At 40.9% G+C, this 23,550-nt stretch overlaps 1 protein-coding gene across 7 annotated transcripts in view; it reads right to left on the bottom strand.

The window, feature by feature from the left end:
• Positions 1 to 23,550, bottom strand: part of Zip48C (Zinc/iron regulated transporter-related protein 48C) — a 143,863-nt gene that overhangs the window by 70,533 nt on the left and 49,780 nt on the right. For 6 of the 7 annotated variants that reach the window (XM_071681801.1, XM_071681639.1, XM_071681885.1 and 3 more), the window contains exons 4-5: positions 4,315 to 4,392; positions 1,114 to 1,170 (exon numbers count right to left, since the gene is read on the bottom strand). In XM_071681801.1, coding sequence (XP_071537902.1) covers positions 1,114 to 1,170; positions 4,315 to 4,392 — 135 coding nt within the window. The remainder of the gene's footprint in view (positions 1 to 1,113; positions 1,171 to 4,314; positions 4,393 to 23,550) is intronic. The other variant, XM_071681975.1, reaches the window with a different exon arrangement.

The following is a 23,550-nucleotide window of genomic DNA, read 5'->3' as shown; positions in this document are numbered from 1 at the left end:
GGTGGGGTGGCGACAGGAATGGATGAAGGCAACAAGTATGAACACGTACGTGTGTATTAGTATATGTCTGTGTATGCATATGTATGTATACGTTGGAATGTACACATATGTATATATGCGTGTGAGGGCTTTTATGTATAAACATGTGAAGGTGGGTGGGTTGGGCCATTCCTTGTCTGTTTCCTTGCGCTACCTCACTAACGCAGGAGATGGCCACTAAGTATAATATATAAAAAATATAAATATACTTAACGTCAATGGGATGGCCTTGATTATGGCCTCAGCTGCCCATGCTGTCTCAGCTAACATACGAAAAATGTAACTGAGCATACAGTATAACTCATGTACACATGTGCATACAGTAAACTCCATGTACACATCTCAAGTAGGCATACTAAGAGTAATGATTATAAGCTGGAAGGTAAGTATATAGTAACTGACCATACCGAAAACTATCCAACCTTTAATGTACATAAAATCAAATCATATATCATTCCAAGTCCTAACTAATAAATCAAAGATGCTCATCCATGTTAGGGTGGAAGATGTTGGCAGCTACAGCCAACATAGTGCGTCTGAGAAAGAGAGAGACATACTTTCATTGAAGACTTAGGATGATGAAATCACTGTTGAGTGGGAGTTGTTGATTGGTCAGAGAGTGGACCAGGACAAAGCCATGCTATTAACTAACTTGCAGGTGATTAAAAAAACGTGGGGGGAATATGTTTCTTAAGCAAGATAGGGGATTGAGAAGTTTCCAGTTCTTGGAGATCTGAAATATTTCTCATGGCTCATAGGACAAGCTGGCCCTGAGGAGAAATGGGAAATATGGTAATTTCTGGAAGAGTGAGTGGAGTTTTTATGTAACAAATCAAAAGATGAATAAAAACCATCAGTGGTTGAAAAAGCTGGCCCATTAACCCTCCTACATTCTATGGGTGATTGATGGCTACTAAGCTTATCTATACAACCTTACAGTAATGAACACCCAATCACTTAATCTTAACAAAGCAAGATTATCAACCCCCTCTTCCAAAATGTTTCATGCTACTTTGTTGCAAGATATACCATGTTAAAAAAAGCTTTCAAAAAACAAAATTAAAGCATACATACTGAAGTTGATAGAAGTGAAAGCATTAGCACTGGAGCCTCTCCCTATTTCACAGATATCTGGAGAGAAATTGAATTTATTGCTTACATGATCGCAAAATCATATCTATGGAGAAAACAATGAGACAAAAATGTTATTAAGCAAATACATTAATCTAAAAAAAGGCACTTACTACAACACTTCTATCTAAAAATAGTATACATTCAGTTTCTTAATCAAGAGCAGAGGTGCATGCAGTCTTCCAAATGTTTTGGTCACATATACATGCATTCCACTGTAAAAAACTCACCTGAAACTGTTTTAAACATTTACAGCTTTCTGCAAGATGTTTTGGTTAGAGGAAAGAAAATAGAAGGTAGTTACATGCAGGTATGAGGTTCCAAGTGAATGACAATAGAAAAAGAATCCTTAACCGGAGTACATCTGCAGGCAAGAATGTACCAAACATATAAAGTAAAAGTCCAATTATCTAACCTTATGTCCTTCAAAAAGGTCAGTGTAAGCAGATATGTCCCTTATAAAGGTCAGTGTAAGCAGATATGATGTAGGCCAATACATACTTTCATTATAAAAATGGGGGATTCCATTCCTTACCAAAGCCTAAGCACACCTCTCAAAGAAAATTGCAGAAGTGTAAAAAGTACAAGACTGTTACTTTAGTAAAAGTAAAACTACACCAACAAAGATGTCTTTAAAATTAGAAGAGTCATTCTTTTACCCTACTCAAGTGAAAGGAAAATGTATCTACTTTAAAGTAAAAGTACAAAGTAGCATCAAAATTACTTCTGTATCAGCAATAATGAAAATTACAAAACAGCACTTGTAAGCTATGAATTAATCATCTATTAGGTTACATAAGAGCAAATACATGACTGCAATCAATTTCATTCTGGAAAAAAAAATCCACCGTTAATGGTAGCTTTGTCAATCTTATTTTGGATCCAATGTATTTTGTTCAAGGTGCTAGTCAAGACATCATATGTATGGTATTCTTTCAAATGCCTGAAGACTTATGCAGTAGTACACCTCTTCTGATTACTAGGGCAATCCAGTAATCAGTTATACCAGTATATCTATGTTTTCTGGTGTCTAGCTGTCAGATGTTGCAATGTCCTCAGTTTTAGTCACTGCAGCAATCACATTCCTTTTTCATTTCCAAGACAGCCTCATCCATTCTCTTAAATTTTGCCTTCACATAACAGTGTAGCCAGATTGCATTTCCTTAATCAATTTCTTGATTTCTTTTGATTTCATATGACTTTCAAGATGAGAATCCCATTGAAATAAGACTGATAACCAACTTAAGTGCTAACTTTGATACATTGTTAGAGTTCACAGCAATTATCTTGAGCACTGAAACACTCAAAAAAGAAGAAAAATGGCTGACCCACGACAGAACTATGCAACATTTATGGCAGCAAAAAATATTACTGTGATACAAGCAGAACACACGGTGAGTACTGCACAACAGCCCTGTGTCATGATAAAATCTTGTGGTTGAACTCACAGGTATAAACTCTCGATCCATCTTTCTTTTTCTGCTTCTCCCACCCAATATTTGTCTTTCCCCCCATCCCTTTCCTAATTCCATTGCCCTATCCTCTCCTCCTCATCTTCCTCCTTCTTTCCACTACCTCTCATCCCATCCTAAGCTTTCTCTTTCCGATCATTCTATCTCTCTTCCCCTTCTCCCTCTCTTCCCATCCTTCTCCTCTCTCTCTCTCTCACCCTCTATCTTCTCTTTCTGTCTCTGTGGTTGTACAAGCTCAAATGATGAAGATTTAGAAGTCAAGGATTTTTTACCAGAGTACAATGTGCGAAGAGTTATCTGTCTTCAAGTGATGAAAACTAGTAAAACTCTCGACTTGCACATATCAAAGTTTCATCCTAAAAGTTTTATTACAATAATGTGCAATATAAAGGGTAACAATAGCAAGACTTACTGAGTATTTAGCTCTTGAAGGCTAATTTAACAATAATTGCAATATTATGTTACAATTAAGTAGACAGTTTGTACAAACAAACTTGTCATGGTGCAAATTGATATTATTTACTAAAGCATGTGTAATACAAACATATAATACTCAAATACATAATTTGATACAAAAAAACATATCACAATGTTACACATCAGCAGTCAAAACAGCAAATCTATTCAACTTGAATTCTGAGGTCTCTAGAGATGTTTTGCTGTCTATCTATCTACCTACCTATATCCTGGCACCTGTTCCCTCTAGGAACTCCCATTAAGTGGCCACGGCTAAAGAAGCTCCATTTACCCTTGTCCTTACATGCCTCTCTCTCTCTTACACCATTCTTCTACCATTTCTCTCCTGTCAGCACTTTTCTGCTCTATTTCCTCATGTCACAGAGGGTCTTCCTCTCACATAAACCCTCTTTAACTGTACTATCCTACAGTGTCTCTATAAAATTCCCATCTTACATTCTTTCCACAACTAAACCCCCTCAAAGCATTCACTGCATACCAAATTTCTCATAAACCTTTTTTCTTCATTCCTCTCTGTCATACCATATACTCCTTTCAAAAAGCTCATATCCACAGCCTAAATCTTGACCTCTGTAACTCATTCCACGTCCATGTTCCAGCTGCATAGGTCAGGCTCCAGAGGATCCTTTCTCACTTTCATATTTACAACTCTACCCTTCATTACTGTATTAAAGGAGATTTTGTATTACATTAAGTGAGGTTCTGCATTTAAGGGAAACAGGTCAAGAATTCCAGACTGATAATAATCCTCTATGAAAAGGATTTTGTCAGGGATGATTGAACTGCATTATGGAGAAATAAAGATTACTGTCATTCCTCTTTTACAATGGAGGAGGAACAACGGTGAAAAATATATGGAGGAGAGATAGGAGGCAACAAAGGACTGAAATCAAAGAAAAAGGTCTCATATGTATGGTTAATTTGACTGAATGCGAAGAAAACAACATATTGAGACTTTAGTACGAATTTGGGCAAATATACAAATCATGGAGAAACTGAGATTTTGTTACTTTTCAATTAGGAAATGTTTCCACAAACTAGTAACTATTCAACTATATCTTTACTATGAAACCACAGAACAAAAGGAAGAATAATATACATGTAAGGTCTTGATCTATATGGAGCATCTATCAACTTGAAGGTGCATATCTAGTTTACATTTAGTAAAATAAAAGTAAATCTAAATACAACTTACTGGAATCTTCATGAGTATAAAAGCTGTGATGGGTAAAACCATTGTCATAATCAGTTTTCTTTTTGTCTGCCTGGAGAGCTGTGGGATTGAGAAATGGAATTAGTTCTTTGAAATAATCATCAAGGTGGTCTGGGCATGTGGAAAGAATACAAGATGGGAAGTTTACAAGTAGGGTGTATGATAGTAAAATCAAAGGGGTTTATGCGAGAAGACCAGCTGTAACATGGAATAATATACTAGAAGAGGACTGGAGGGAAAGAAATGGTGCAGGAGTATGTGTAATTGTGTATACATGGGAGGCCACCCCCATGATGGGAGTTCCCAGAGGGAACAAGCATCAGAGATATAGATAGATATACAAATAATAATAGCAAAATGCAGGTTTTAAAATGTGGAAAACCTCTTCCCTTTGAAGTGGTGTCCTGTGAACATGAGATTCTCAAGGATAATCTCTTGGAAAATAAGAGTTAGGACCTTCCAACTCCTGGTAAGGAAGTGACGAAATTCCTCACCTTTTGCTGCTCACTCAGCTATGGTAATTACAGCTCAATCATTTTGAGCCCATCATTAAACCACTCATTCTTGGCACACAGCAACTCAAAATCTGTAGACCTTAGGAATCAATCTAAAAGAAATCACAGTCAGAATTGAGATGGTTTTCCAAGAAAAGGGAAAGCAAGCAAAGGCAAGAAAACCAGGACATGGGACTGCCATGGAAAAAGAAGGCTTTGATATTTTCAAAACCTACTTTTCTCTCTTCAGTAGTATGCACTACAAGCATGAGAACATTCCCACATGAGGAGAAAGGTCTAGAGAAAAATTTTAAGATAAGAAGATTAGATCCAAAAGCGAGTCAGTGCAGTTTCACTTGTGATTTGGAGGCACAATGGAATCTGTCTCTCCTGCAGGAGGACTCGCTAGAGCAAACAAGATCAACAATATCTAACCTAAAGCATTATCTAACAAAGATAGCAGAGGAGTGCCAAAGATCTGTTATCACTTCTTAATGAGAGGTTCCTTGAGAAGGATAAGTAGCCATCTTCACCACTTATGCTCCAGAATAAATCCCAGGTTACACCCAAAAAATTTTCTTCAATTTAGAGAGACATTCCTCACCAAAAAGGGTTTTAAAGTTTCATGCTGTACAAATGAATGATCTCAATAACCTCTGGTGAAGTCTGAAAGGCCTCAAGAGATTTAACTGGACATAAGGCATGATGATCTCTTGAAGACATCTTCTACAAGTTGACAGTAAAGGTATATCTAAAATTAATAGTTTCATCCTTATCCAAAAATCCCGGATTAAGGTTTATCTAACCCATGAGAAACTGTCAACAAAGAAATGAAAAATTCTTGTGCCTGGATACTCAATGTTGGTCACAAACTCTTAACCTACCAAAGCTATATATATATTATTTATCATATTTTTTATCATACTTAATCGCTGTTTCCTGCGTCAGTGAGGTACCGCAAGGAAACAGACAAAGAATGGTATAACCACTCTATACACACACACACATATATATATATATATATATATATATATCTTTCTTTTATTTCAAACTATTCACCATTTCCCGCATTTGCGAGGTAGCGTTAAGAACAGAAAACTGGGCCTTTTGGTCTCCCTCTTCTCCTCGTTCCCTCCACCTCCGACACATATATCCTCTTGGTCAATCTTTCCTCACTCATTCTCTCCATGTGCCCAAACCATTTCAAAACACCCTCTTCTGCTCTCTCAACCACGCTCTTTTTATTTCCACACATCTCTCTTACCCTTACGTTACTTACTCGATCAAACCACCTCACACCACACATTGTCCTCAAACATCTCATTTCCAGCACATCCATCCTCCTGCGCACAACTCTATCCATAGCCCACGCCTCGCAACCATACAACATTGTTGGAACCACTATTCCTTCAAACATACCCATTTTTGCTTTCCGAGATAATGTTCTCGACTTCCACACATTTTTCAAGGCTCCCAAAATTTTCGCCCCCTCCCCCACCCTATGATCCACTTCCGCTTCCATGGTTCCATCCGCTGACAGATCCACTCCCAGATATCTAAAACACTTCACTTCCTCCAGTTTTTCTCCATTCAAACTTACCTCCCAATTGACTTGAGGGAATATCCTCACCTGGCCCCCTTTTCTGTTCCTTCTTTTGGAAAATTCATATCTATTTTGCTTTGTCCCTGTCTCCCGCGTTAGCGGGGTAGTGCAAAAAAACAGACGAAAGAATGGCCCTACCCACCCACATACACATGTATATACATACACGTCCACACACGCAAATATACATACCTATACATCTCAACTTATATATATACACACAGACATATGAATATATACACATGTACATAATTCATACTGGCTGCCTTTATTCATTCCCATCGCCACCTCGCCACAAATGAAATAAAAACTCCCTCCCCCCATGTGTGCGAGGTAGCGCTAGGAAAAGACAACAAAGGCCACATTCGTTCACACTTCGTCTCTAGCTGTCATGTAATAATGCACTGAAAGCACAGCTCCCTTTCCACATCCAGGCCCCACAGAACTATCCATGGTTTACCCCAGACGCTTCACATGCCCTGGTTCAATCCATTGACAGCACATCGACCCCAGTACACCACATCATTCCAATTCACTCTATTCCTTCCATGCCTTTCACCCTCCTGCATGTTCAGGCCCCGATCACTCAAAATCTTTTTCACTCCATCTTTCCACCTCCAATTTGGTCTCCCACTTCTCCTCGTTCCCTCCACTTCTGACACATATATCCTCTTTGTCAATCTTTCCTCACTCATTCTCTCCACATGACCAAACCATTTCAAAACACCCTCTTCTGTTCTCTCAACCACACTCTTTTTATTACCACACATCTCTCTTACCTTATTATTACTTACTTGATCAAACCACCTCACACCACATATTGTCCTCAAACATATCATTTCCAGCACATCCACCCTCCTGCGCACAACCCCATCCATAGCCCACGCCTCGCAACCATACAACATTGTTGAAACCACTATTCCTTCAAACATACCCATTTTTGTTTTCCGAGATAATGTTCTTGACTTCCACACATTCTTCAACGCTCACAGAATTCCCCCCCCCCCCCCCCCCCCAATGATTCACTTACGCTTCCATGGTTCCATCTGCTGCCAAATCCACTCCCACATATCTAAATACTTCACTTCCTCCAGTTTTTCTCCATTCAAATTTACCTCCCAATTGACTTGTCCCTCAACCCTAATGAACCTAATAACCTTGCTCTTATTCATATTCACTCTCAGCTTTCTTCTTTCACACACTTTACCAAACTCAGTCACCAGCTTCTGCAGTTTCTCACACGAATCAGCCACCAGCGCTGTATCATCAGCGAACAACAACTGACTCACTTCCCAAGCTCTCTCATCCACAAAAGACTGCATACTTGCCCCTCTTTCCAAAACTCTTGCATTCACCTCCCTAACAACCCCATCCATAAACAAATAAAACAACCATGGAGACATCACACACCCCTGCCACAAACCTACATACATATACATGTATGTACATATATCAAGTCAGGGGTTAGTGAGAGGACAAGAGCAAGGGAAGGAGTAGCACTACTCCTAAAACAGGAGTGGTGGGAGTATGCTGATAGAGTGTAAGAAAGTAAACTCTAGATTGATATGGGTAAAACTGAAAGTGGATGGAGAGAGATGGGTGATTATTGGTGCATATGCACCTGGGCATGAGAAGAAAGATCATGAGGAAAGTGTTTTGGGAGCAGCTGAGTCAGTGTTTTAGTAGTTTTGATGCAAGAGGCCAGGTTATAGTGATGGGTGATTTGAATGCAAAGTGAGTAATGTGGCAGTTGAGGGAATAATTGGTGTACATGGGTTGTTCAGTGTTGTAAAAGGAAATGGTGAAGAGCTTGTAGATTTATGTGGTGAAAAAGTACGGTGATTGGGAATACCTGGTTTAAAAAGAGATATACATAAGTATACATATGTAAGTAGGAGAGAGGGCCAGAGAGTGTTACTGGATTACGTGTTAATTGATAGGCATGCGAAAGAGATACTTTTGGATGTTAATGTGCTGAGAGGTGCAACTGGAGGGATGTCTGATCATTATCTTGTGGAGGCTAAGGTGAAGATTTGTAGAGGTTTTCAGAAAAGAAGAGAGAATGTTGGGGTGAAGAGAATGGTGAGAGTAAGTGAGCTTGGGAAGGAGAATTGTGTGAGGAAGCACCAAGAGAGGCTGAATACAGAATGGAAAAAGGTGAGAACAAAGGACGTAAGGGGAGAGGGGGAGGAATGGGATGTATTTAGGGAAGCAGTGATGGCTTGCACAAAAGATGCTTGTGACATGAGAAGCATGGGAGGTGGGCAGATCAGAAAGGGTAATGAGTGGTGGGATGAAGAAGTAAGATTATTAGTGAAAGAGAAGAGAGAGGCATTTGGACAATTTTTGCATGGAAATAATGCAAATGATTGGGAGATGTATAAAAGAAAGAGGCAGGAGGTCAAGAGAAAGGTGCAAGAGGCAAAAAAGAGGGCAAATGAGAGTTGGGGTGAGAGAGTATCATTAAATTTTAGGGAGAATAAAAGATGTTCTGGAAGGAGGTAAATAAAGTGTGTAAGACAAAGGAACAAAGTTCAGTGAAAGGGGCTAAGGGGGAGGTGATAACAAGTAGTGGTGATGTGAGAAGATGGAGTGAACATTTTGAAGGTTTGTTGAACATGCTGGATGAGAGGGTGGCAGATATGGGGTGTTTTGGTCGAGGTGATGTGCAAAGTGAGAGGGTTAGGGAAAAGGATTTGGTAAACAGAGAAGAGGTAGTAAAAGCTTTGCAGAAGATGAAAGCTGGCAAGGCAGCAGGTTTGGATGGTATTGCAGTGGAATTTATTAAAAAGGGGGCAACTGTATTGATGACTAGTTGGTGAGGTTATTTAATGTATGGAAGACTCATGGTGAGGTGCCTGAGGATTAGCGGAATGCTTGCATAGTGCCATTGTACAAAGGCAAAGGGGATAAAAGTGAGTGCTCAAATTACAGAGGTATAAGTTTGTTGAGTATTCCTGGGAAATTATATGGGAGGGTATTGATTGAGAGGATGAAGGCATGTACAGAGCATCAGATTGGGGAAGAGCAGTGTGGTTTCAGAAGTGGTAGAGGATGTGTGGATCAGGTGTTTGCTTTGAAGAATGTATGTGAGAAATACTTAGAAAAGCAAATGGATTTGTATGTAGCATTTATGGATCTGGAGAAGGCATATGATAGAGTTGATAGAGATGCTCTGTAGAAGGTATTAAGAATATATGGTGTGGGAGGCATGTTGTTAGAAGCAGTGAAAAGTTTTTATCGAGGATGTAAGGCATGTGTACGTGTAGGAAGAGAGGAAAGTGATTGGTTCTCAGTGAATGTTGGATTGCAGCAGGGGTGTGTGATGTCTCCATGGTTGTTTTATTTGTTTATGGATGGGGTTATTAGGGAGGTGAATGCAAGAGTTTTGGAAAGAGGGGCAAGTATGCAGTCTGTTATGGATGAGAGAGCTTGGGAAGCGAGTCAGTTGTTGTTCGCTGATGATGCAGCGCTGGTGACTGATTCGTGTGAACAACTGCAGAAGCTGGTGACTGAGTTTGGTAAACTGTGTGTAAGAAGAAAGTTGAGAGTAAATGTGAATAAGTGCAAGGTTATTAGGTACAGTAGGGTTGAGGGTCAAGTCAATTGGGAGGTAAGTTTGAATGGAGAAAAACTGGAGGAAGTAAAGTATTTTAGATATCTGGGAGTGGATCTGGCAGTGGATGGAACCATGGAAGCGGAAGTGAATCATAGGGTGGGGTAGGGGGTGAAAATTCTGGAAGCCTTGAAGAATGTGTGGAAGTCGAGAACATTATCTCGGAAAGCAAAAATGGCTATGTTTGAAGGAATAGTGGTTCCAACAATGTTGTATGGTTGCGAGGAGTGGGCTATGGATAGAGTTGTGTGCAGGAGGGTGGATGTGCCGGAAATGAGATGTTCGAGGACAATATGTGGTGTGAGGTGGTTTGATCGAGTAAGTAATAATAGGGTAAGAGAGATGTGTGGTAATAAAAAGAGTGTGGTTGAGAGAGCAGAAGAGGGTGTTTTGAAATGGTTTGGTCACATGGAGAGAATGAGTGAGGAAAGATTGGCCAAGAGGATATATGTGTCAGAGGTGGAGGGAACGAGGAGAAGTGGGAGACCAAATTGGAGGTGGAAAGGTGGAGTGAAAAAGATTTTGAGTGATCGGGGCCTGAACGTGCAGGAGGGTGAAAGGTATGCAATAGAATAGAGGGAATTGGGAAAATGTGGTATCCAGGGGTCGACTTGCTGTCTATGGGGCCTTTCCACATACAGGCCCCATAGACCTTTCCATGGTTTACCCCAGACTCTTCACATGCCCTGGTTCAATCCACTGACAGCACGTTGAACCCGGTATACCATATACAAAATTACAATGAAGAGCTAACTAGGCAGAAAAACTATGAGATTGTAAATGACCTACTTCTTCTAAAAGCCCCCAGTTGGGCAGTAAAGGAAAGGTAATCATGTTACACACACAGAAAGATCAGAAAATTTCATTGCAAAGAAAGCCTGTCACGGTCATACCAAAACCCAAAATTATAAAAGGCAATACTCATCTACTCTAAACTCTACCCTAGATGACTAACTTTCCTTCACTCCAATGCTCCTCTTACTAATCCTATGCCCCTTACTGTAAGCTCTTTTCAAACTGTCCAAAAAGCGCCTCTCTCTCTGGGCACATGGAAGGCTACTTAGAGCATCCATCCCTGTGTACTAAAAGTGTGTGCCTTTGAACTTGCACCTGTGCTTGCTCATCTGTTCCATTTCTGTTTAAAAACTGGAACAATTCCTTCTTCATGTGTTGGTACATCCCACTCCTAAGTAGGGTGACCCTTCTTCCCCCTCTAACTATCGCTCTGTTGCTTTGATACCTACCATTTCCAAAATCTTTGAATTCCTCATCACCTCCCACATCCTCAGACATCTTGTATCTTAAAGTCTCTCTGATCACCAGCATGGATTCCATAAGGTAAGATCCATTGATATTCTTTCCTATCTTACTAATGTCTGGTCATCATCCATCAAAGACCTTGGGGAATCCTATGTAGATGCCATTGAAATATCCAAAGCCTTTTGGCAGGGTCAGGCATCAGGGTCTCATCTCTAAGCTCCCTTCTTTAGCTTCCTTCCCTCACTTTGCTCCCTTATATCTAGCTTCCTCTCTGGCCGATCTATCTGTCTTTGTTGATGGATCAGCTTTCCCCTCATTCTCTATGAACAACGGTGTCCCCCAAGGTTCAGTAATGTCTCCTAAACTTTTTCTCCTTCCTATAAACAAATTCCTTTTTTCCACAAATAACCAAATGCAATCATATGCTGATGACTCAACAATGCATTCCCATACATCCTTCAATTCTACTCTTTCTTATCTTGCTTAATCTGCATCTCATCTCAGTACAACTTCTATAAACTCAGACTTTGCTAGGATATCTCGGTGGGGTATATGAAATCTAGTCAAGTTCAATGCTTCCAAAACCTACTTTCTAACCATATCTCTATTGAAAATTTCTTAAAACTTTCCTCTCTCCTTTGACAGTTCTGTAATTCCATTTCCTGACTCTGTAAACATACTTGGTATTACTGTAACATCTGCTCTATCTTTGTAATCCTACATTATGGAAATAGCCAAGTCTGCCTTTAAGAAACTGCAAGTCCTATTTAGATGTCAAAATTTCTTTTCTTTAGAGTAGTTGCTCTGATTATACAAAGGGTTAATCTGTCCTTGTATGGGGTACTGCTCTCACATCAGAGGCGATTCTAGCTCTGTATCCTAACTTGACAAAGTTGAGTCAAAAGAGGTCCAGCTCATAAACTCTCCTAAGCTAACTTCAAAACTTGACTGGCTTGCCTTATACTGCAATATTGGTACACTTTCTTCCATTACTGTGGATTTTGCTCCCAAGAACTGGTTACTTTTGTGCCTCCACCTCTAAATATACCATGCAATACTTGGCAAGATGCTGCATCACATGACTACAGTGTGGCTGTTGGCAACTCAAGGGTGAGCTGTTTTGATAACCATTTGTTTCCTTACACCTCGAAGTTTTGTAATTTTGTTCCCTCGCCTGTCTTCCCTAATAACTATGGCCTGGGACATTTTAAGATACAGATTTTTCACTTCTAAACTTTGTAAATACTTTCCCTTCTCTCGTCTTTTCCCTCTCATTAACTTCTCTATATTTCAATTAAGGCCTGAGCTTGATGTGGGCATTTGTCTGTGACTGAAGCCTACAATGTGAAAAAAAAATCTAATGAAAAATTATTGAGAACAACTCTTAACATAAGGCTTTAGCCATTTCCAAGACAACAGATTCTTCAAAGAAGGACTAAAGGACTTTCCAGACTGACTGGCACTATTTCTTAGTAGAAGGACAAACACTACATAAAAGCTTAGGTGGGCAAGAAGAACCCGAGGTATTAACCGAGAAGTATGATATGGCTGAAGGAGTCTTTCGTACCAAGGTTATTTGTTCCACTAGGGGATAATAGTATTACTAAATTCTGAAAACCAGCTAGTTTGAAAAGAGCTTTTCCAAGAGTAAGAATGGGGGTAAAGTTAATCTGGCTCCAATAACCAGGTCATGATGAACAGTATCTTCATTCCAGAGCTTTGACATATCATCATGTCACTGTTAGTTGTTTAGAAAAAAAAAGTGAAAATAAAAAAAAACATTGAATACATTACCAACATAATAACAAGGTATTCAGCAGACTCATGACGATTTACCCTCACCAAGACAAGACCACTATATCGTCCATGATTACGAGAGCACATATAATAATTACTGCTCGTCTCATCCCCCTCTCGCCAGGAAAGAGAGCGACGCTACATTAGACAATAAATTGTATAGCTTCTGATCTAAGGAGTTATAAGCGACCCATTACAAATGGCCCGCGCAAAGTCCATTCTCTTAACTGACCTCTCTCTTCATAAGGAGATCTCCAACCTATGTTAGCATGTGTTTCCGCCTAGTAGTCTTGTGTGTAACGCTATCCAAATACCGAGCAGACAATGCCCTATTTGTGCACATCCCGTTCGACCACCCAATCTAGTTCAGAGTTGTTATTCCATTGTGTTTACCCCAGACTCTTCACACAATTGACCCATGAATCATTCAAGACGTACGACCATCTATTTCTTGACACGCCCTCCGCGCTCTAATTCGTTATCACACTAGTCTAGAAGCGAGTCTGAACTCATGTGTATCGATCTACGCAAGATCGTTGTAGTTCCCAATGTCCTACCTCCTAGCCTTTCCTTATACTCTGTTTGCCCAATCTCGTCGTGCTATCTTGCAAGTGTTCAAGGCCAAGGAATCATAATGGCCGCTGAAATAGGAGATCGATGTCGTGCACCAACTCGCGGATCAGATCACACCTTATCTACATCATATTATCCTATTCAATCCACCCATCATATTCGACTTAAAAAAACAACCGATCCTTAACCCTGTTTACCGCAACAACTTTTACAAACCACTCTAACGACCCCCCTAACCCCTCCCCAGACCCCCGATCACCAACTCAAACAACACCCCCACCGCACAACCCCAAACACACGAACAACCCCTCCCCCCAAACACCCCCCCCCCCGCATCACCTCCCACCCCGGATCCCCCCCCCCAAGACCCCCCCCCCCCCCGATTCAGGCCCGCATCACTAAAAATCTTTTTCACTCCATCTTTCCACCCCCAAATTTTGGGTTTTTTCCCTCCTTCCCTCTTTCCCCTTTCCACCTCCGAAAATTTATTTTTCCCCCTTGGTCAATCTTTCCTTTTTTCCAACTCATTTTTTTTTTTCTTCCATGTCCCCAAAACCCAAATTTAAAAAACATCCTTTCTGCTCTCTCAACCACGCTCTTTTTATTTCCACACATTTTCTCTTCCCCTTAAATTTTATTTAAACCGTTTCAAACCCCCTCCACCACACTTTTGTCCTCAAACAGAAAAAAGGAGCCCACACGGGGAGTGTATCCTCCTGAAGGCTCAGTTTGGGGGGTGCCAAAAATGTGTGTGGATGTAACCAGATGTGAAAAAAGGAGAATAGGTAGTATGTTTGAGGAAAGGAACCGGATGTTTTGACTCTGAGTGAAACGAAGCTCAAGGGTAAAGGGGAAGAGTGGTTTGGGAATGTTTGGGAGTAAAGTCAGGTGTTAGTGAGGGGAAACAAGAGCAAGGGAAGGAGTAGCCTACTCCTGAAAAGGAGTTTTGGGAGTATGTGAAAAATGTAAGAAAGAAAAATTCTGTTTTTAATATGGGAAAAAACTGAAATTTGGAGGAGGGGATGGGGGGATTATTGGTGCATTGCACCTGGGCATGAGAAGAAAGTTTCATGAGGAAAGTTTTTTGGGGAAGCAGCTGAATGAGTTGTGTGTTATGTGGTATTGATGGCAGAGACCGGGTTATAGGATGGGTGATTTGAATGCAAAGGGGGAGTAATGTGGCAGTTGAGGGAATAATTTGGGATACATGGGGTGTTTTTGTGTTGTAAAAGGGGAAAAGGTGAAGAGCTTGTAGATTTATGTGGTGAAAAAGGACGGTTTATTGGGAATACCCGGTTTAAAAAACGAGATATCATAAGTATACTTAGTAAGTAGGAGAGAGGGGCCCCGGGGGAGGTTATTTGGGTTACGTTTTTAATTGAAAGGCACGCGGAAAAAAAGAGGGCTTTTGGATGTTAATGTGCTGAGGGGGGTGCAACTGGAGGGATGTTGATCATTATCTTTTGGAGGTAAGGTGAAGATTTGTATGGGTTTTCAGAAAAGAAGGTGAATGTTTGGGGGGAAGAGGGTGGGGAGGGGTAAGTGAGTTGGGGAAAGGGGCCCTTTTGTGGGGAAGTTTCCAGGAAGGGGATGAGTACAGAATGGGAAAAAAGGGGAGAACAATTTGGGAAATAAGGGGAGTGGGGGAGGAATGGGATGTTTTGGGAATCAGTGATGGATTGCGCAAAAAAATGGGTTGTGGCATGAGAAGAGTGGGGGGGGCGGGTTTTTTAGAAAAGGGGAGTGAAATGGTGGGATGAAGAAGTAAGATTTTTAGTGAAAGAGAAGATTGAGATGCCATTCATCATTTTTTCTATTGTGACGATTTTTGCAGGGAAAAAATGCAATTTTAGTGGGGGATGTATAAAAAAAAAGAGACAGGGGGGTCAAGAAAAGGGCAAGGGTGAAAAAGAGGGCAAATGAGAGTTGGGGTTTAGGATTTTCATTAAATTTTTTGGGAGAATAAAAAGATGTTCTGGGAAAGGGGGTAAATAAAGTGGTAAAACAAGGGAGGGAAATGGGAACTTTAGTGAAGGGGGCAAATGGGGAGGTGATAACAAGTTTGTGGTGATGTGAGAAGGGGGATGGAGTGAGTATTTTTAAGGTTTGTTGAATTTTTTTGTTTGATGATTTGAGTGGCAGGGTATAGGGGTTTTGGTCAAGGTGGTTTTTGAAAGGGAGGGGTTTGGGGGGAAAAGGGTTTGGTTTTAAAAAGGGAAGAGGTAGTAAAAATTTGCGGAAGTGAAAGCCGGCAAGGCAGCAGGTTTGGATGGTATTGCAGTGGAATTTATTAAAAAAGGGGGTTTACTGTATTTTTTTGACTGGTTGGTAAGGTTATTTAATGTATGTATGACTCCCTGGTGAGGTGCCTGAGGATTGGCGAAATGCGTGCATAGTGCCCTTGTACAAAGGCAAAGGGGATAAAAGTGAGGCTCAAATTACCCCGAGGTATAAGTTTGTTGAGTTTTTTCCCGGTAAATTATATGGGAGGGTTTTTAAAAAAAAAAATAATTTATATATATATATTATATATATACTATATATTATATATATTTTTTTTTTTTTAAAACTTTTTTCGCTGTTCCCGCATTTGCGAGGTAGCGCAAGGAAAAAGACGAAAAAAATGGCCCAACCCCCCCATCAATGTATTTTACATACGTCCACACACGCAAAAAATTCAACCTACACAGCTTTCCATGGTTTACCCCCGACGCTTCACATTTCCTTTATTCAATCCACTGACGCACGCAAACCCCCCTTACCACATCGCTCCAATTCCCCTCTTTTCCTTGGGCCCTTTTCACCCTCCTGCTTTTTCAGGCCCCGATCAACAAAATCTTTTTCACTCCATTTTTTCCACCCCCAATTTTGGGCTCCCTCTTCTCCTGTTCCCCCCACCTCCGAACCCCATATATCCCTTGGTCAAAACTTTCCCCCACTCATTCCCCTTTTCCCTGTGCCCAAAAACCCTTTCAAAAAAACCCTTTCTGCTCTCTTTAACCACGCTCTTTTTATTTCCGCAAATCTCTCTTACCCTCACGTTACCACTCGTTTAAACCCCCTCACACCACACATTTTTTCCTCAAACATCTCATTTCCAAAAAAAATCCACCCCCCTGCGCACCAAATCTATCCATTTCCCACGGCCCTCGCAACCATACAACATTGTTGAAACCACTATTCCTTCAAACATACCCATTTTTGTTTTCCGAGATAATGTTCTTGACTTCCACACATTCTTCAACGCTCACAGAATTCCCCCCCCCCCATGATTCACTTACGCTTCCATGGTTCCATCTGCTGCCAAATCCACTCCCACATATCTAAATACTTCACTTCCTCCAGTTTTTCTCCATTCAAATTTACCTCCCAATTGACTTGTCCCTCAACCCTAATGAACCTAATAACCTTGCTCTTATTCATATTCACTCTCAGCTTTCTTCTTTCACACACTTTACCAAACTCAGTCACCAGCTTCTGCAGTTTCTCACACGAATCAGCCACCAGCGCTGTATCATCAGCGAACAACAACTGACTCACTTCCCAAGCTCTCTCATCCACAAAAGACTGCATACTTGCCCCTCTTTCCAAAACTCTTGCATTCACCTCCCTAACAACCCCATCCATAAACAAATAAAACAACCATGGAGACATCACACACCCCTGCCACAAACCTACATACATATACATGTATGTACATATATCAAGTCAGGGGTTAGTGAGAGGACAAGAGCAAGGGAAGGAGTAGCACTACTCCTAAAACAGGAGTGGTGGGAGTATGTGATAGAGTGTAAGAAAGTAAACTCTAGATTGATATGGGTAAAACTGAAAGTGGATGGAGAGAGATGGGTGATTATTGGTGCATATGCACCTGGGCATGAGAAGAAAGATCATGAGGAAAGTGTTTTGGGAGCAGCTGAGTCAGTGTTTTAGTAGTTTTGATGCAAGAGGCCAGGTTATAGTGATGGGTGATTTGAATGCAAAAGTGAGTAATGTGGCAGTTGAGGGAATAATTGGTGTACATGGGTTGTTCAGTGTTGTAAAAGGAAATGGTGAAGAGCTTGTAGATTTATGTGGTGAAAAAGTACGGTGATTGGGAATACCTGGTTTAAAAAGAGAGATATACATAAGTATACATATGTAAGTAGGAGAGAGGGCCAGAGAGTGTTACTGGATTACGTGTTAATTGATAGGCATGTGAAAGAGATACTTTTGGATGTTAATGTGCTGAGAGGTGCAACTGGAGGGATGTCTGATCATTATCTTGTGGAGGCTAAGGTGAAGATTTGTAAAGGTTTTCAGAAAAGAAGAGAGAATGTTGGGGTGAAGAGAATGGTGAGAGTAAGTGAGCTTGGGAAGGAGAATTGTGTGAAGAAGCACCAAGAGAGGCTGAATACAGAATGGAAAAAGGTGAGAACAAAGGACGTAAGGGGAGAGGGGGAGGAATGGGATGTATTTAGGGAAGCAGTGATGGCTTGCACAAAAGATGCTTGTGACATGAGAAGCATGGGAGGTGGGCAGATCAGAAAGGGTAATGAGTGGTGGGATGAAGAAGTAAGATTATTAGTGAAAGAGAAGAGAGAGGCATTTGGACAATTTTTGCAGGGAAATAATGCAAATGATTGGGAGATGTATAAAAGAAAGAGGCAGGAGGTCAAGAGAAAGGTGCAAGAGGCAAAAAAGAGGGCAAATGAGAGTTGGGGTGAGAGAGTATCATTAAATTTTAGGGAGAATAAAAGATGTTCTGGAAGGAGGTAAATAAAGTGTGTAAGACAAAGGAACAAAGTTCAGTGAAAGGGGCTAAGGGGGAGGTGATAACAAGTAGTGGTGATGTGAGAAGATGGAGTGAACATTTTGAAGGTTTGTTGAACATGCTGGATGAGAGGGTGGCAGATATGGGGAGTTTTGGTCGAGGTGATGTGCAAAGTGAGAGGGTTAGGGAAAAGGATTTGGTAAACAGAGAAGAGGTAGTAAAAGCTTTGCAGAAGATGAAAGCTGGCAAGGCAGCATGTTTGGATGGTATTGCAGTGGAATTTATTAAAAAGGGGGCAACTGTATTGATGACTAGTTGGTGAGGTTATTTAATGTATGGAAGACTCATGGTGAGGTGCCTGAGGATTAGCGGAATGCTTGCATAGTGCCATTGTACAAAGGCAAAGGGGATAAAAGTGAGTGCTCAAATTACAGAGGTATAAGTTTGTTGAGTATTCCTGGGAAATTATATGGGAGGGTATTGATTGAGAGGATGAAGGCATGTACAGAGCATCAGATTGGGGAAGAGCAGTGTGGTTTCAGAAGTGGTAGAGGATGTGTGGATCAGGTGTTTGCTTTGAAGAATGTATGTGAGAAATACTTAGAAAAGCAAATGGATTTGTATGTAGCATTTATGGATCTGGAGAAGGCATATGATAGAGTTGATAGAGATGCTCTGTAGAAGGTATTAAGAATATATGGTGTGGGAGGCATGTTGTTAGAAGCAGTGAAAAGTTTTTATCGAGGATGTAAGGCATGTGTACGTGTAGGAAGAGAGGAAAGTGATTGGTTCTCAGTGAATGTTGGATTGCAGCAGGGGTGTGTGATGTCTCCATGGTTGTTTTATTTGTTTATGGATGGGGTTATTAGGGAGGTGAATGCAAGAGTTTTGGAAAGAGGGGCAAGTATGCAGTCTGTTATGGATGAGAGAGCTTGGGAAGCGAATCAGTTGTTGTTCGCTGATGATGCAGCGCTGGTGACCGATTCGTGTGAACAACTGCAGAAGCTGGTGACTGAGTTTGGTAAAGTGTGTGTAAGAAGAAAGCTGAGAGTAAATGTGAATAAGTGCAAGGTTATTAGGTACAGTAGGGTTGAGGGTCAAGTCAATTGGGAGGTAAGTTTGAATGGAGAAAAACTGGAGGAAGTAAAGTATTTTAGATATCTGGGAGTGGATCTGGCAGTGGATGGAACCATGGAAGCGGAAGTGAATCACAGGGTGGGGTAGGGGGTGAAAATTCTGGAAGCCTTGAAGAATGTGTGGAAGTCGAGAACATTATCTCGGAAAGCAAAAATGGCTATGTTTGAAGGAATAGTGGTTCCAACAATGTTGTATGGTTGCGAGGAGTGGGCTATGGATAGAGTTGTGTGCAGGAGGGTGGATGTGCCGGAAATGAGATGTTCAAGGACAATATGTGGTGTGAGGTGGTTTGATCGAGTAAGTAATAATAGGGTAAGAGAGATGTGTGGTAATAAAAAGAGTGTGGTTGAGAGAGCAGAAGAGGGTGTTTTGAAATGGTTTGGTCACATGGAGAGAATGAGTGAGGAAAGATTGGCCAAGAGGATATATGTGTCAGAGGTGGAGGGAACGAGGAGAAGTGGGAGACCAAATTGGAGGTGGAAAGGTGGAGTGAAAAAGATTTTGAGTGATCGGGGCCTGAACGTGCAGGAGGGTGAAAGGTGTGCAATAGAATAGAGGGAATTGGGAAAATGTGGTATCCAGGGGTCGACTTGCTGTCTATGGGGCCTTTCCACATACAGGCCCCATAGACCTTTCCATGGTTTACCCCAGACTCTTCACATGCCCTGGTTCAATCCACTGACAGCACGTTGAACCCGGTATACCATATACAAAATTACAATGAAGAGCTAACTAGGCAGAAAAACTATGAGATTGTAAATGACCTACTTCTTCTAAAAGCCCCCAGTTGGGCAGTAAAGGAAAGGTAATCATGTTACACACACAGAAAGATCAGAAAATTTCATTGCAAAGAAAGCCTGTCACGGTCATACCAAAACCCAAAATTATAAAAGGCAATACTCATCTACTCTAAACTCTACCCTAGATGACTAACTTTCCTTCACTCCAATGCTCCTCTTACTAATCCTATGCCCCTTACTGTAAGCTCTTTTCAAACTGTCCAAAAAGCGCCTCTCTCTCTGGGCACATGGAAGGCTACTTAGAGCATCCATCCCTGTGTACTAAAAGTGTGTGCCTTTGAACTTGCACCTGTGCTTGCTCATCTGTTCCATTTCTGTTTAAAAACTGGAACAATTCCTTCTTCATGTGTTGGTACATCCCACTCCTAAGTAGGGTGACCCTTCTTCCCCCTCTAACTATCGCTCTGTTGCTTTGATACCTACCATTTCCAAAATCTTTGAATTCCTCATCACCTCCCACATCCTCAGACATCTTGTATCTTAAAGTCTCTCTGATCACCAGCATGGATTCCATAAGGTAAGATCCATTGATATTCTTTCCTATCTTACTAATGTCTGGTCATCATCCATCAAAGACCTTGGGGAATCCTATGTAGATGCCATTGAAATATCCAAAGCCTTTTGGCAGGGTCAGGCATCAGGGTCTCATCTCTAAGCTCCCTTCTTTAGCTTCCTTCCCTCACTTTGCTCCCTTATATCTAGCTTCCTCTCTGGCCGATCTATCTGTCTTTGTTGATGGATCAGCTTTCCCCTCATTCTCTATGAACAACGGTGTCCCCCAAGGTTCAGTAATGTCTCCTAAACTTTTTCTCCTTCCTATAAACAAATTCCTTTTTTCCACAAATAACCAAATGCAATCATATGCTGATGACTCAACAATGCATTCCCATACATCCTTCAATTCTACTCTTTCTTATCTTGCTTAATCTGCATCTCATCTCAGTACAACTTCTATAAACTCAGACTTTGCTAGGATATCTCGGTGGGGTATATGAAATCTAGTCAAGTTCAATGCTTCCAAAACCTACTTTCTAACCATATCTCTATTGAAAATTTCATAAAACTTTCCTCTCTCCTTTGACAGTTCTGTAATTCCATTTCCTGACTCTGTAAACATACTTGGTATTACTGTAACATCTGCTCTATCTTTGTAATCCTACATTATGGAAATAGCCAAGTCTGCCTTTAAGAAACTGCAAGTCCTATTTAGATGTCAAAATTTCTTTTCTTTAGAGTAGTTGCTCTGATTATACAAAGGGTTAACCTGTCCTTGTATGGGGTACTGCTCTCACATCAGAGGCGATTCTAGCTCTGTATCCTAACTTGACAAAGTTGAGTCAAAAGAGGTCCAGCTCATAAACTCTCCTAAGCTAACTTCAAAACTTGACTGGCTTGCCTTATACTGCAATATTGGTACACTTTCTCCCATTACTGTGGATTTTGCTCCCAAGAACTGGTTACTTTTGTGCCTCCACCTCTAAATATACCATGCAATACTTGGCAAGATGCTGCATCACATGACTACAGTGTGGCTGTTGGCAACTCAAGGGTGAGCTGTTTTGATAACCATTTGTTTCCTTACACCTCGAAGTTTTGTAATTTTGTTCCCTCGCCTGTCTTCCCTAATAACTATGGCCTGGGACATTTTAAGATACAGATTTTTCACTTCTAAACTTTGTAAATACTTTCCCTTCTCTCATCTTTTCCCTCTCATTAACTTCTCTATATTTCAATTAAGGCCTGAGCTTGATGTGGGCATTTGTCTGTGACTGAAGCCTACAATGTGAAAAAAAAATCTAATGAAAAATTATTGAGAACAACTCTTAACATAAGGCTTTAGCCATTTCCAAGACAACAGATTCTTCAAAGAAGGACTAAAGGACTTTCCAGACTGACTGGCACTATTTCTTAGTAGAAGGACAAACACTACATAAAAGCTTAGGTGGGCAAGAAGAACCCGAGATATTAACCGAGAAGTATGATATGGCTGAAGGAGTCTTTCGTACCAAGGTTATTTGTTCCACTAGGGGATAATAGTATTACTAAATTCTGAAAACCAGCTAGTTTGAAAAGATCTTTTCCAAGAGTAAGAATGGGGGTAAAGTTAATCTGGCTCCAATAACCAGGTCATGATGAACAGTATCTTCATTCCAGAGCTTTGACATATCATCATGTCACTGTTAGTTGTTTAGAAAAAAAAGTGAAAATAAAAAAAACATTGAATACATTACCAACATAATAACAAGGTATTCAGCAGAATACTAAAAACTACCTCTAAAAACAATACTGTTAGACATCACACTTACACTATGTAGGAGCTATGTTTTCTTAATATGCTTTTTAAAGATTTATATATACATTTTTTTTATTTTGCTTTGTCGCTGTCTCCCACGTTTGCGAGGCAGCGCAAGGAAACAGACGAAAGAAATGGCCCAACCCACCCCCATACACATGTATATACATACACGTCCACACACGCAAATATACATACCTATACATCTCAATGTACACATATATATACACACACAGACACATACATATATACCCATGCACACAATTCACACTGTCTGCCTTTATTCATTCCCATCGCCACCTCGCCACACATGGAATACCATCCCCCTCCCCCCCTTATGTGTGCGAGGTAGCGCTAGGAAAAGACAACAAAGGCCCCATTCGTTCACACTCAGTCTCTAGCTGTCATGCAATAATGCCCAAAACCACAGCTCCCTTTCCACATCCAGGCCCCACACAACTTTCCATGGTTTACCCCAGACGCTTCACATGCCATGATTCAATCCACTGACAGCACGTCAACCCCGGTATGCCACATCGATCCAATTCACTCCATTCCTTGCCCGCCTTTCACCCTCCTGCATGTTCAGGCCCCGATCACTCAAAATCTTTTTCACTCCATCTTTCCACCTCCAATTTGGTCTCCCACTTCTCCTCGTTCCCTCCACCTCCGACACATATATCCTCTTGGTCAATCTTTCCTCACTCATTCTCTCCATGTGCCCAAACCATTTCAAAACATCCTCTTCTGCTCTCTCAACCACGCTCTTTTTATTTCCACACATCTCTCTTACCCTTACATTACTTACTCGATCAAACCACCTCACACCACACATTGTCCTCAAACAGAAGAAGGAGTCACACGGGGAGTGCTCATCCTCCTCGAAGGCTCA

Source organism: Panulirus ornatus, chromosome 1, assembly GCF_036320965.1.
Source record: "Panulirus ornatus isolate Po-2019 chromosome 1, ASM3632096v1, whole genome shotgun sequence".
NCBI classification, from domain to species: Eukaryota; Metazoa; Arthropoda; class Malacostraca; order Decapoda; family Palinuridae; genus Panulirus; species Panulirus ornatus.
The sequence above is the reverse complement of the archived record's forward strand: the minus strand, read 5'-3'. Positions and strand labels throughout refer to the sequence as shown.